We start from the raw sequence: 14,465 nt of genomic DNA, 5'->3' as shown, positions 1-14,465 counted from the left end.
ATCCTTGAAATGTTTCTACAACTTAATTGGTCCACCTGTGGTAAATTCAATTGATTGGACATGATTTGGAAAGGCACACCTGTCTGGAAAAGGTCCCACAGTTGACAGAGCATGTCTAGGGCTGTTATGTGACTGTGTTACTGCCACACTGGAGGTCACAAGCACGGATTGCAGTCACATTCAACTTGACCAGTCACTGTAGGCTTCTCCAAGCTCTGATGCTGCTGATGGTTATTAGTAGCCTACCAAACCTGCTAACTGCCTGGTCCTCAGCACTCTATTGTCCCTCTAATCACTCAGACATCAATACAAATGTTTTCGAAAATCTAATCAAACACTTGAGCTCATGTTGCACAACATTTCTATAGGCTATGCAATTGCGTGAGAAAACAGAGTGATGGCCTCTAATAAAAAGAGGAGAATCCCATCAGCTTTGATAGGCTAGGCTTACTATATTTATTTCGGCAGTGGTTAGAGCGTTGGGCAGGTAGCCTCGTGGTTAGAGCGATGGGCAGGTAGCCTCGTGGTTAGAGCGATGGGCAGGTAGCCTCGTGGTTAGAGCGATGGGCAGGTAGCCTCGTGGTTAGAGCAAATCCCTGATCTTACAAGGTAGAAATCTGTCGTTCTGCCCCTGAGCAAGGCCGTCAACCCACTGTTCCCAGGCCATCATTGTAAATAAGAATTTGTTCTTAACTGACTTGCCTAGTTAAATAAAAATAGAATACATAAATACAAATATGTATTTCTTATTTTTCCTAATCTTAAGCACATTGCTTGTCTTTACAACAGAAGTATAGCCTACCTGGCTGGCAAGAAAATGAACCACTGGGAAAAGCGTTGTCTCTTCGCTGTGTATTTGATGCCCCTGTTTTGAGACGGGTGCATGATAATGGTCCATTCTAAATCAAAACAAATTTCACACATATATATATATTATTTAGTATACAGTTGAATTTGAAAGTTTACATACACCTTAGCCAAATACATTTCCACTGAGTTTTTCACAATTCCTGAGAAAAAAATCCCAGTCTTAGGTCAGTTAAGATCGCCACTTTATTTTAAGAATGTGAAATATCAGAATAATAGTAGAAGTTTGTGAGTGCTTTTGGTGACAAGCCGAATTTCTTCAGCCTCCTGAGGTTGAAGAGGCGCTGCTGCGCCTTCTTCACGATGCTGTCTGTGTGAGTGGACCAATTCATTTTGTCTGTGATGTGTATGCCGAGGAACTTAAAACTTGCTACCCTCTCCACTACTGTTCCATCGATGTGGATATGGGGGTGTTCCCTCTGCTGTTTCCTGAAGTCCACAATCATCTCCTTAGTTTTGTTGACGTTGAGTGTGAGTTTATTTTCCTGACACCACACTCCGAGGGCCCTCACCTCCTCCCTGTAGGTCGTCTCGTCGTTGTTGGTAATCAAGCCTACCACTGTTGTGTCGTCCGCAAACTTGATGATTGAGTTGGAGGCGTGCGTGGCCACGCAGTCGTGGGTGAACAGGGAGTACAGGAGAGGGCTCAGAACGCACCCTTGTGGGGCCCCAGTGTTGAGGATCAGCGGGGAGGAGATGTTGTTGCCTACCCTCACCACCTGGGGGTGGCCCGTCAGGAAGTCCAGTACCCAGTTGCACAGGGCGGGGTCGAGACCCAGAGTCTCGAGCTTGATGACGAGCTTGGAGGGTACTATGGTGTTGAATGCCGAGCTGTAGTCGATGAACAGCATTCTCACATAGGTATTCCTCTTGTCCAGATGGGTTAGGTGGGTTAGGGCAGTGTGCAGTGTGGTTGAGATTGCATCGTCTGTGGACCTATTTGGGCGGTAAGCAAATTGGAGTGGGTCTAGGGTGTCCGGTAGGGTGGAGGTGATATGGTCCTTGACTAGTCTCTCAAAGCACTTCGTGATGACGGAAGTGAGTGCTACGGGGCAGTAGTCGTTTAGCTCAGTTACCTTAGCTTTCTTGGGAACAGGAACAATGGTGGTCCTCTTGAAGCATGTGGGAACAGCAGACTGGTATAGGGATTGATTGAATACGAAGTAGATGTCCTAACCGACTTGCCAAAACTATAGTTTGTTAACAAGAAGTGTGTGGAGTGGTTAAAAAAACAAGTTTAAATGACTCCATCCTAAGTGTATGTAAACTTCCGACTTCAGCTGTATGTAAAGACAAGATTAAATCAGGGATTGTCTCATGGGTGTCAATATTAGCCTATCACTTGTGAAAGATATATTATTACTGGTGAACGATGCCCAGCTTGCGTGCAGTGCAATAAGGCAAGAAGCACATTAAACCGCTTTAAATCTTGTCTGCTAAATGAACTAGTGTAGCCCGCAGCCATTTGGCTTAGTCAGATCTCAGAGTATACTATTCTGTTCTTCTGAAATATATTTTCTTCATATCATGTTTCTTTAGACCTGTCTAAAATAAATAATGGATTTATTGTGAAGGTGTTGGCTTTATTACGTGGATTTTGTTCAACTTTTTAAAAATGTTCCGAAGTTCTGCACCAGTGTCTTGTAGGCTGTGTGGAAGCCAGGAGATGCTAAATGCGTTTATGTTAATTAACGGTCAATTACCGTGAGACAGGCAGTTATTTGCTTGACAATCCCCCGGCTGCCGTAATGTCATGACCGCCACAGCCCTAGTGAGCATACACAGCGATAGTGAGCATACACAGCCCTAGTGAGCATACACAGCCGTAGTGAGCATACACAGCCCTAGTGAGCATACACAGCCGTAGTGAGCATACACAGCCGTAGTGAGCATACACAGCCGTAGTGAGCATACACAGCCGTAGTGAGCATACACAGCCCTAGTGAGCATACACAGCCCTAGTGAGCATACACAGCCCTAGTGAGCATACACAGCCCTAGTGAGCATACACAGCCCTATGTCACAGCATGTCGGAGCAAAAACCAACCCACGAGGTCGAAGGAATTGTCCGTAAAGCTCCGAGACGGGATTGTGTCGAGGCACAGACCTGGGGAAGGGTACCAAAAAAAAAAAACATTATTCTTAATTTCCAATTGGTAGTTAGTCTTGTCTCATCGCTGCAACTGTCGTACGGACTCAGGAGAGGCGAAGCTCGAGAGCCGTGCGCATCTGAAACGTGTCACCTCGCACTGCACCCGGTCAGCCACAAGAGTCGGTAGTGCACGATGGGACAAGGACATCCCTGCCGGACAAACCCTCCCCTAACCCAGACGACGCTGGGTCAATTGTGTGCCGCCCCATGGGTCTCCCGGTTGCGACCGGCTGCGATAGAGCCTGGACTCGAACCCAGAATCTCTAATGGCACAGTTAACATTGCGATGCAGTGCCTTAGACCACTGTGCCACTTGGGAAGCCTCAGGAGAACCATCTCTGCAGCTCTCCACCAAGCAGTCCTTTATGGTAAGAGTAGATTCACAGACATGTTGTTTCTCATCTTACTGCAGTCCTATTTCATCACATCAAGCTCTCTGGGAGAATTGAGAACTGTTTTTTCATGTCCTGGACCTCTGGTCAGATCGTACATTATTTTACTTGTATCCACCAATATCTGAACAAAGCTCTTAAAGCTATTCTCCTGCTGTTGTAACAACTCCTTGTAGAGTCATTTTTGTTGGTTTTTAAAAGATCTTTCACCTGCGCTAGAGAAATATTTTACTCTGCAGCTTTGGGTGGTGTGGTAGCAGAGTCGGCTAAAGTTGGTAGCTATACAGCGCAGTTCCAGCCAGGTCCGGTTGCAGGGAAACAACAACAGGCACCAGGGAATACAGCCACAATTAGCATGAGACGCTACCTCCGTGGTCCATAAGGGCCGTGTTCAAGCTGTTTGTGGAAACCCCTGCTAGCTGAATAGCTAGGATAGTATCTAGCTGAATAGCTAGGCTAATATCTAGCTGAATATCTAGGCTAGTAGCTAGCTGAATAGCTAGGCTAGTAGTACAGCAAACAACTTCAGACTGTTTTTGTCTTGCAGGGACAGATACAGTGTTAAATAATAGTTGAAGAAAAACTAACAGGTCTGTGAGAGCCTGAATTCTTACTGGTTGGTAGGTGATCAAATACTTATTGCATGCAATAAAATGCAAGTTAATTACATACAAATCATACAATGTGGTTTTTTGGATTTTTGTTTTAGATTCCATCTCTCACAGTTGAAATGTACCTATGATAAAAAATTACAGACCTCTACATGCTTTGTAAGTAGGAAAACCTTCAAAATCGGCAGTGTATCAAATACTTGTTCTCCCCACTGTAGGAGTGCTCACAGTAACTGAGGCTAGCCGCATCGCGCGATCCAAAATCAAAAAGTACATAAACCAAACTTTACGAGAAAACACTGTCACAACTTTACAATCATAAACCACGGTCTCTCGTTCAGCATACGTCACGCTCTGATGACATGAGGTTGGTCGTGCCTCCCGCTAGCCCTCTTTTTGAAAATGTAATTTTTCTGCACAGCTTTCATAGCCTCGCGTTGCCTTCTTATTAAAATTACGGGTCGTAGTATCTGAGCCGACGCGTGAGGCAGGTCACGTTTCATACCAACCAGTTCTTCTTCCTGTGGTATCACGTCTCTCCCAAGTGCCATTGTGCCAGCTCCGGCAGGAAGGAAGACATTAGCTGTAACAGGGTGGTGACAGAACTAGGTGGGAGGTTATGAAACCAATCCAGGGGTCCTCCTCAGCAGTTGGGCGAGTTAATATGTACCCCTGCTCTGCGCCCCTCACCCCTGGCTTGGAGTTATAAGGCCTCCGTGTTCTGTCTGCCGTGTTCTGTCTGCCGTGTTCTGTCTGCCGTGTTCTGTCTGCCGTGTTCTGTCTGGCGGAAACGTTGGCAGACCAGACTGTCGAGAAACTGGATCCACCGAGACGAGGCCTAGTGCACGTTAGCTAAGATGGATGGACAGAAAGACTGATGGGGGGGGTAGGTGGAGTTCTGACGGTCGTCGTCGTGGGTAACGGGGCCCGAGTCTGCAGGTGGAGATTTAAAACATCATCAGTTCCTAACCACTGACTGCCTGAGTCACCAGGAATTCTCATAGAATTATCGTTGAATCTCTAGCCATTTTAAGTTTTTTTAAAAGACATTAAACTGCATGGGATTAGTCCTTATATAGAGCTTTACATTAGAGGCACAGTAATGAAAACAGATGGAGGAATTTAGAAGATCCATACTATAGAGACCCATTCATCTGTTACCGCCAACTAAGACCTTCCTTCAAGACCTCTCTGTGGGACAACTACTTCTCCAAAGCATCTGTGCCCAATACGCTGGCCTGCCTCCCCCCTCCCTCTCTCTCTCCATCCCTGCCTCCCCCTCCCTCTCTCTCTCCATCCCTGCCTCCCCCTCCCTCTCTCTCTCCATCCCTGCCTCCCCCTCCCTCTCTCTCTCCATCCCTGCCTCCCCCTCCCTCTCCTCTCCATCCCTGCCCCCCCTCCCTCTCTCTCTCCATCCCTGCCTCCCCCCTCCCTCTCTCTCTCCATCCCTGCCTCCCTTCCTGCCTCCCTCTCTCCATCCCATCCTCTTTCTCTCCATCCCAGCCTCCCTCTCTCCATCCCAGCCTCCCTCTCTCCATCCCAGCCTCTCTCCCTTGGTTGTGATATTCTGTGAGTGTTTAGTCTGGCCCCCTGTTCCATTTCCATTATTTAGGCTCCGCCCCCTCGCCGTATTTGAACTCTCGAGTCGTCGAGTTTGCACTTTTCCCTCGTCTTTTCTCTGTGCCAGAGCTCGGTGTCGGCAGAAGCTTATCTCAGAGTTCTGTTATTGTCAGCCTGATCCCCGGTATCCCTGGTATCCCCCAGCCTGTGACAGACTGTGGATTGAACAGATCAGCACTTCCTGGATGGTACGACTCATCATTTTAAAGTCTTCAGACGTAAACGCACGCCCACCGCCAGCTCTCCACGTGTCACTGTTTCTCACAGCCTCGTTTGGCATACTGTACGTGCAGATATCATTTAACATGGGATTAATGACCTCCATGTTGAAAAGTTGAGTGTCATTTGGACTCTTAGCTACACTACTCTGTGGGTAGTCTCAGGGCTCCGCGTGGCCTTGGTAGGCAGAGGCAGTGCCATCTTGGTTCCAGTCACTACCTCACAGTGGGGAATCTCTCACCTGTATCCAAGAATAGTTTATTTTTTGCCACCAAAGTAAAATAAATCAGAACTTTTCTCTCATTGTTCTCCCTCTCTGTCTGTCTCCCTCCGTCCGTCTGTCTATCTTAGTTCGGAGGACAAGGCTTTGATGGTGGTGAAGAAGGATCCTCTGTTCTTCGGACCTCCTCCTCCCTGTCTGCCGCCTGTCAACAGGACCAAATGCCTCAGGTCAGTTCTACACGCTGTTTCACTCTGCCCTAGGGTTACACTCTGCCCTAGGGTTACACTCTGTTTCACTCTGCCCTAGGGTTACACTCTGTTTCACTCTGCCCTAGGGTTACACTCTGTTTCACTCTGCCCTAGGGTTACACTCTGTTTCACTCTGCCCTAGGGTTACACTCTGTTTCACTCTGCCCTAGGGTTACACTCTGCCCTAGGGTTACACTCTGCCCTAGGGTTACACTCTGTTTCACTCTGCCCTAGGGTTACACTCTGTTACATTCTGCCTTAGGGTTACACTCTGCCCTAGGGTTGTTTCACTCTGCCCTAGGGTTACACTCTGTTTCACTCTGCCCTAGGGTTACACTCTGTTTCACTCTGCCCTAGGGTTACACTCTGCCCTAGGGTTACACTCTGCCCTAGGGTTACACTCTGTTTCACTCTGCCCTAGGGTTTCACTCTGCCCTAGGGTTTCACTCTGCCCTAGGGTTACACTCTGCCCTAGGGTTACACTCTGCCCTAGGGTTACACTCTGCCCTAGGGTTACACCTAGGGTTTCACTCTGCCCTATGGTTACACTCTGCCCTAGGGTTACACTCTGTTACACTCTGCCCTAGGGTTACACTCTGCCCTAGGGTTACACTCTGTTTCACTCTGCCCTAGGGTTACACTCTGTTTCACTCTGCCCTAGGGTTACACTCTGTTACACTCTGCCCTAGGGTTACACTCTGTTACACTCTGCCCTAGGGTTACACTCTGTTACCCTGCCCTGGTTACACTCTGTTACACTCTGCCCTAGGGTTACACTCTGCCCTAGGGTTACACTCTGTTTCACTCTGCCCTAGGGTTACACTCTGTTACACTCTGCCCTAGGGTTACACTCTGTTTCACTCTGCCCTAGGGTTACACTCTGTTTCACTCTGCCCTAGGGTTACACTCTGTTTCACTCTGCCCTAGGGTTACACTCTGTTTTTGCCCTAGGGTTACTCTGCCCTAGGGTTACACTCTGCCCTAGGGTTACACTCTGCCCTAGGGTTACACTCTGCCCTAGGGTTACACTCTGTTTCACTCTGCCCTAGGGTTACACTCTGCCCTAGGGTTACACTCTGCCCTAGGGTTACACACTGTTACACTCTGCCCTAGGGTTACACTCTGCCCTAGGGTTACACTCTGTTTCACTCTGCCCTAGGGTTACACTGTTTCACTCTGCCCTAGGGTTACACTCTGCCCTAGGGTTACACTCTGTTTCACTCTGCCCTAGGGTTACACTCTGTTACACTCTGCCCTAGGGTTACACTCTGCCCTAGGGTTACACTCTGTTACACTCTGCCCTAGGGTTACACTCTGTTACACTCTGCCCTAGGGTTACACTCTGCCCTAGGGTTACACTCTGCCCTAGGGTTACACTCTAGGGTTACACTCTGCCCTAGGGTTACACTCTGTTACACTCTGCCCTAGGGTTACACTCTGCCCTAGGGTTACACTCTGTTTCACTCTGCCCTAGGGTTACACTCTGTTACACTCTGCCCTAGGGTTACACTCTGTTTCACTCTGCCCTAGGGTTACACTCTGTTTCACTCTGCCCTAGGGTTACACTCTGCCCTAGGGTTACACTCTGCCCTAGGGTTACACTCTGCCCTAGGGTTACACTCTTTCACTCTGCCCTAGGGTTACACTCTGCCCTAGGGTTACACTCTGTTTCACTCTACCCTAGGGGCAACTTTTACGAAAGTTTCCAGAATTTTGCAACCCTACTTAGTCCCATCTCTAGTTCCTCCACATTGGGCCATAAGACTATGTACGCCTTTTAAATAACGACATCTAAACCACAAGATTTAGTAAAGCAGTGTCCATATCTGATTCAGGTGAATTAATATCTTTCCTGGGTCTTTTTCAATAGTTAGATGGAAACCATCTAAGGCTCAGTTTACGAGCGTTCAGAACATATCGGTTCTGGAGGTTCAGCATATGGACTCCATGTGGACTCTCTTCAATTCACTGCAGCAAATTGGCTCCCAAGCTTTACTGAACAATTAATCAGACCTAGTGTTTCTTTAAGTGTCATAAAGATATGCTTTCATCCTGAATCCGTTTAGTTGGGTTTTAATTATTGTCTTATTGTTGGCTTTAATTTGAGAGAGAGTTTTATAAATTAAAGTGTTGTATTATTATTATAATTATATTATAATTATTAGTATCTCAAAATGCTACAGTGGCTGAATTAAAACCAAATCCGAGATGTAGACAGAGTAAGGACACAACTTTATAGGCTTTAGATGGAGAAACCTATCACAGCAAAGCAGAGGGAGGGGGGACAGCCAACCAGATCTCTTCCCGTCTACGGAGTGCACGCGTATGTGGAAATGTCTAAATGACTTGATTTGGTTGACAGGTTGAACCATGAGCTGCGAGGCTGGGTCCATCGACATGAGGTGGAGCGGACCAAGACCAGACGCATGAGCAACAGCCAACACCGAGCAAACAGGACTATCCCTGTACGCACAGTACTGATGCATCTAGTAAAGCAGCACCCTACACACACACACTGACACACACGCACACACACACACACACACACACACACACTCACACTGACACACACACACACATAATAAACTAAGATTTTCAAACTGTACAATAACCAATCTGTAATGTTACTCCAGTTTAATAACCGATCTGTTATTTTACTCCAGTTTAACAATCGATCTGTTATGTTACTCCAGTTTAATAACCGATCTGTTATGTTACTCCAGTTTAACAATCGATCTGTTATGTTACTCCAGTTTAATAACCAATCTGTTATGTTACTCCAGTTTAACAATCGATCTGTAATGTTACTCCAGTTTAATAACCGATCTGTTATGTTACTCCAGTTTAATAATCGATCTGTTATGTTACTCCAGTTTAATAACCGATCTGTTATGTTACTCCAGTTTAATAACCGATCTGTTATGTTACTCCAGTTTAGTAACCGATCTGTTATGTTACTCCAGTTTATTAACCGATCTGTTATGTTACTCCAGTTTAATAACCGATCTGTGATGTTACGACAGTTTAATAACCGATCTGTTATGTTACGACAGTTTAGTAACCGATCTGTTATGTTATGACAGTTTAGTAACCGATCTGTTGTGTTACTCCAGTTTAACAATCGATCTGTAGTGTTACTCCAGTTTAATAACCGATCTGTTATGTTACGACAGTTTAATAACCGATCTGTTATGTTACTCCAGTTTAATAACCGATCTGTAATGTTACTCCAGTTTAATAACCGATCTGTTATGTTACTCCAGTTTAATAACCGATCTGTTATGTTACTCCAGTTTAATAACCGATCTGTTATGTTACTCCAGTTTAATAACCGATCTGTTATGTTACTCCAGTTTAATAACCGATCTGTTATGTTACTCCAGTTTAATAACCGATCTGTTATGTTACGACAGTTTAATAACCGATCTGTTATGTTACGACAGTTTAATAACCGATCTGTGATGTTACTCCAGTTTAATAACCGATCTGTTATGTTACTCCAGTTTAATAACCGATCTGTTATGTTACTCCAGTTTAATAACCGATCTGTTATGTTACGACAGTTTAATAACCGATCTGTTATGTTACGACAGTTTAATAACCGATCTGTGATGTTACTCCAGTTTAATAACCGATCTGTAGTGTTACTCCAGTTTAATAACCGATCTGTTATGTTACTCCAGTTTAATAACCGATCTGTAATGTTACTCCAGTTTAATAACCGATCTGTTATGTTACTCCAGTTTAATAACCGATCTGTTATGTTACGACAGTTTAATAACCGATCTGTTATGTTACGACAGTTTAATAACAGATCTGTTATGTTACGACAGTTTAATAACCGATCTGTTATGTTACTCCAGTTTAATAACCGATCTGTTACGTTACTCCAGTTTAATAACCGATCTGTTACGTTACGACAGTTTAATAACCGATCTGTTATGTTACTCCAGTTTAATAACCGATCTGTTATGTTACTCCAGTTTAATAACAGATCTGTTACGTTACGACAGTTTAATAACCGATCTGTTACGTTACGACAGTTTAACAATCGATCTGTTACGTTACTCCAGTTTAACAATCGATCTGTTATGTTACTCCAGTTTAACAATCGATCTGTAGTGTTACTCCAGTTTAATAACCGATCTGTAGTGTTACTCCAGTTTAACAATCGATCTGTAGTGTTACTCCAGTTTAATAACCGATCTGTAGTGTTACTCCAGTTTAATAACCGATCTGTAGTGTTACTCCAGTTTAACAATCGATCTGTAATGTTACTACAGTTTAATAACCGATCTGTAATGTTACTCCAGTTTAATAACCGATCTGTTATGTTACTCCAGTTTAATAACCGATCTGTTATGTTACGACAGTTTAGTAACCGATCTGTTATGTTACTCCAGTTTAATAACCGATCTGTTATGTTACTCCAGTTTAATAACCGATCTGTTATGTTACTCCAGTTTAATAACCGATCTGTTATGTTACGACAGTTTAATAACCGATCTGTTATGTTACTCCAGTTTAATAACCGATCTGTTATGTTACTCCAGTTTAATAACCGATCTGTTATGTTACTCCAGTTTAATAACCGATCTGTTATGTTACTCCAGTTTAATAACCGATCTGTTATGTTACTCCAGTTTAATAACCGATCTGTTATGTTACGACAGTTTAATAACCGATCTGTTATGTTACGACAGTTTAATAACCGATCTGTTACGTTACGACAGTTTAATAACCGATCTGTTACGTTACGACAGTTTAACAATCGATCTGTTATGTTACTCCAGTTTAACAATCGATCTGTTGTGTTACTCCAGTTTAACAATCGATCTGTAGTGTTACTCCAGTTTAATAACCGATCTGTAGTGTTACTCCAGTTTAATAACCGATCTGTAGTGTTACTCCAGTTTAACAATCGATCTGTAGTGTTACTCCAGTTTAACAATCGATCTGTAATGTTACTACAGTTTAATAACCGATCTGTAATGTTACTCCAGTTTAATAACCGATCTGTTATGTTACTCCAGTTTAATAACCGATCTGTTATGTTACTCCAGTTTAATAACCGATCTGTTATGTTACTCCAGTTTAATAACCGATCTGTTATGTTACTCCAGTTTAACAATCGATCTGTTATGTTACTCCAGTTTAATAACCGATCTGTTATGTTACTCCAGTTTAATAACCGATCTGTTATGTTACTCCAGTTTAATAACCGATCTGTTATGTTACTCCAGTTTAATAACCGATCTGTTATGTTACTCCAGTTTAATAACCGATCTGTTATGTTACGACAGTTTAATAACCGATCTGTTATGTTACGACAGTTTAATAACCGATCTGTTATGTTACGACAGTTTAATAACCGATCTGTTATGTTACGACAGTTTAATAACCGATCTGTTATGTTACGACAGTTTAATAACCGATCTGTTATGTTACTCCAGTTTAATAACCGATCTGTTATGTTACTCCAGTTTAATAACCGATCTGTTATGTTACGACAGTTTAATAACCGATCTGTTATGTTACGACAGTTTAATAACCGATCTGTTATGTTACGACAGTTTAATAACCGATCTGTTACGTTACGACAGTTTAATAACCGATCTGTTATGTTACGACAGTTTAATAACCGATCTGTTATGTTACGACAGTTTAATAACCGATCTGTTATGTTACGACAGTTTAATAACCGATCTGTTATGTTACGACAGTTTAATAACCGATCTGTTACGTTACTCCAGTTTAATAACCGATCTGTTACGTTACGACAGTTTAATAACCGATCTGTTATGTTACTCCAGTTTAATAACCGATCTGTTATGTTACTCCAGTTTAATAACCGATCTGTTATGTTACTCCAGTTTAATAACCGATCTGTTATGTTACTCCAGTTTAATAACCGATCTGTTATGTTACGACAGTTTAACAATCGATCTGTAGTGTTACTCCAGTTTAATAACCGATCTGTAGTGTTACTCCAGTTTAATAACCGATCTGTTATGTTACTCCAGTTTAACAATCGATCTGTAGTGTTACTCCAGTTTAATAACCGATCTGTAGTGTTACTCCAGTGTAACAATCGATCTGTTATGTTACTCCAGTTTAACAATCGATCTGTAATGTTACTACAGTTTAATAACCGATCTGTAATGTTACTACAGTTTAATAACCGATCTGTAATGTTACTCCAGTTTAACAATCGATCTGTAGTGTTACTCCAGTTTAATAACCGATCTGTAGTGTTACTCCAGTTTAATAACCGATCTGTTATGTTACTCCAGTTTAATAACCGATCTGTTATGTTACTCCAGTTTAATAACCGATCTGTTATGTTACTCCAGTTTAATAACCGATCTGTTATGTTACTCCAGTTTAATAACCGATCTGTGATGTTACTCCAGTTTAATAACCAATATGTTATGTTACGGCAGTTTAGTAACCGATCTGTCATGTTACGCCAGTTCATGCTTTAAATTCTTAGGTCTTTTGGATCTCTCCTCTACCCTGCCACACTCTCTGCCTCTCCTCCTCCCCTCTCCATCTCTTCCTCCCCTCTCCTCCTCCCCTCTCCCTTCATGGGAATGAACCTAATCCAGCAGTCTTGGGAAAGTAAACACAACTGTTAGAGGAAGGATTTTAGTAATCACTTTCACCTCTGCTCTCTCTCTCTCCCTCTTTGTTTAGAAGAATGAACAAAGCCCTCATCTAAACAGTCTTATGTCTGCTGATGACTGGTGGATGTGTTGTCCCATGACAGTCCAATACTCCAGTCCACACAGGCACTGTGTCAGAGAAGATGGAGATATATTTTCCCAGGACCCCTATAGACTTCTTGGGTTCTTGTGATTCCAACACAGAACAGCACCACCCTACACCGTGTTTTTAGGAGTGGGCAGGTCCACTACTCAGTGTTTGTTTATTGGACAGATGTAGAGGTGGAAAGATTTGAGGAGTTTGTTTGTTTATTGGACAGGACATTAGTAGACTATCATGATTCAGTTTCAAGAAATGATTTGTACTTAATGTTGTTAATGTTCTGTGAAGCTGGGAGGTTAGCTAATTGAAGTAATATGGATAGTTTGTAATGTGAAGCTAGGAGGTTAGCTAATTGAAGTAATATTGATAGTTTGTATTGTGAAGCTAGGAGGTTAGCTAATTGAAGTAATTTGGATAGTTTGTAAATGTGAAGCTAGGAGGTTAGCTAATTGAAGTAATATTGATAGTTTGTATTGTGAAGCTAGGAGGTTAGCTAATTGAAGTAATATTGATAGTTTGTAAATGTGAAGCTAGGAGGTTAGCTAATTGAAGTAATATTGATAGTTTGTAAATGTGAAGCTAGGAGGTTAGCTAATTGAAGTAATATTGATAGTTTGTATTGTGAAGCTAGGAGGTTAGCTAATTGAAGTAATATTGATAGTTTGTAATGTGAAGCTAGGAGGTTAGCTAATTGAAGTAATATTGATCGTTTGTAATGTGAAGCTAGGAGGTTTGCTAATTGAAGATATATTGATAGTTTGTAAATGTGGAGCTAGGAGGTTAGCTAATTGAAGTAATATTGATAGTTTGTAATGTGAAGCTAGGAGGTTAGCTAATTGAAGTAATATTGATAGTTTGTAAATGTGAAGCTAGGAGGTTAGCTAATTGAAGTAATATTGATAGTTTGTAATGTGGAGCAGGTAAAGTGAACTGTTCAACAAGAAACCTGTGGCTTAGTTAAGTCAGAATGGCTGAGTGAGTTTCTACTGAAAGGAAACAGTTGAGTTGTTCAGCAATGAGCTGCACCTCTGTTTTCCCTGTATTTACCATACACAGCCCCCTGAAACATGACACACCCCTGTTTTCCCTGTATTTACCATACACAGCCCCCTGAAACATGACACACCCCTGTTTTCCCTGTATTTACCATACACAGCCCCCTGAAACATGACACATCTCTGTTTTCCCTGTATTTACCATACACAGCCCCCTGAAACATGACACACCCCTGTTTTCCCTGTATTTACCATACACAGCCCCCTGAAACATGACACACCCCTGTTTTCCCTGTATTTACCATACACAGCCCCCTGAAACATGACACATCTCTGTTTTCCCTGTATTTACCATACACAGCCCCCTGAA

The 14,465-nt window shown here is 43.0% G+C and overlaps 1 protein-coding gene across 2 annotated transcripts in view; it reads left to right on the top strand.

Moving 5' to 3' along the window:
• Positions 1-14,465, top strand: part of atf6 (activating transcription factor 6) — a 112,547-nt gene that overhangs the window by 58,237 nt on the left and 39,845 nt on the right. For both annotated transcript variants that reach the window (XM_052465669.1, XM_052465672.1), the window contains exons 11-12: positions 6,213-6,311; positions 8,695-8,797. In XM_052465669.1, coding sequence (XP_052321629.1) covers positions 6,213-6,311; positions 8,695-8,797 — 202 coding nt within the window. The remainder of the gene's footprint in view (positions 1-6,212; positions 6,312-8,694; positions 8,798-14,465) is intronic.

This window comes from Oncorhynchus keta, chromosome 1 (assembly GCF_023373465.1).
Source record: "Oncorhynchus keta strain PuntledgeMale-10-30-2019 chromosome 1, Oket_V2, whole genome shotgun sequence".
Taxonomy (NCBI): Eukaryota; Metazoa; Chordata; class Actinopteri; order Salmoniformes; family Salmonidae; genus Oncorhynchus; species Oncorhynchus keta.
The sequence above is the reverse complement of the archived record's forward strand: the minus strand, read 5'-3'. Positions and strand labels throughout refer to the sequence as shown.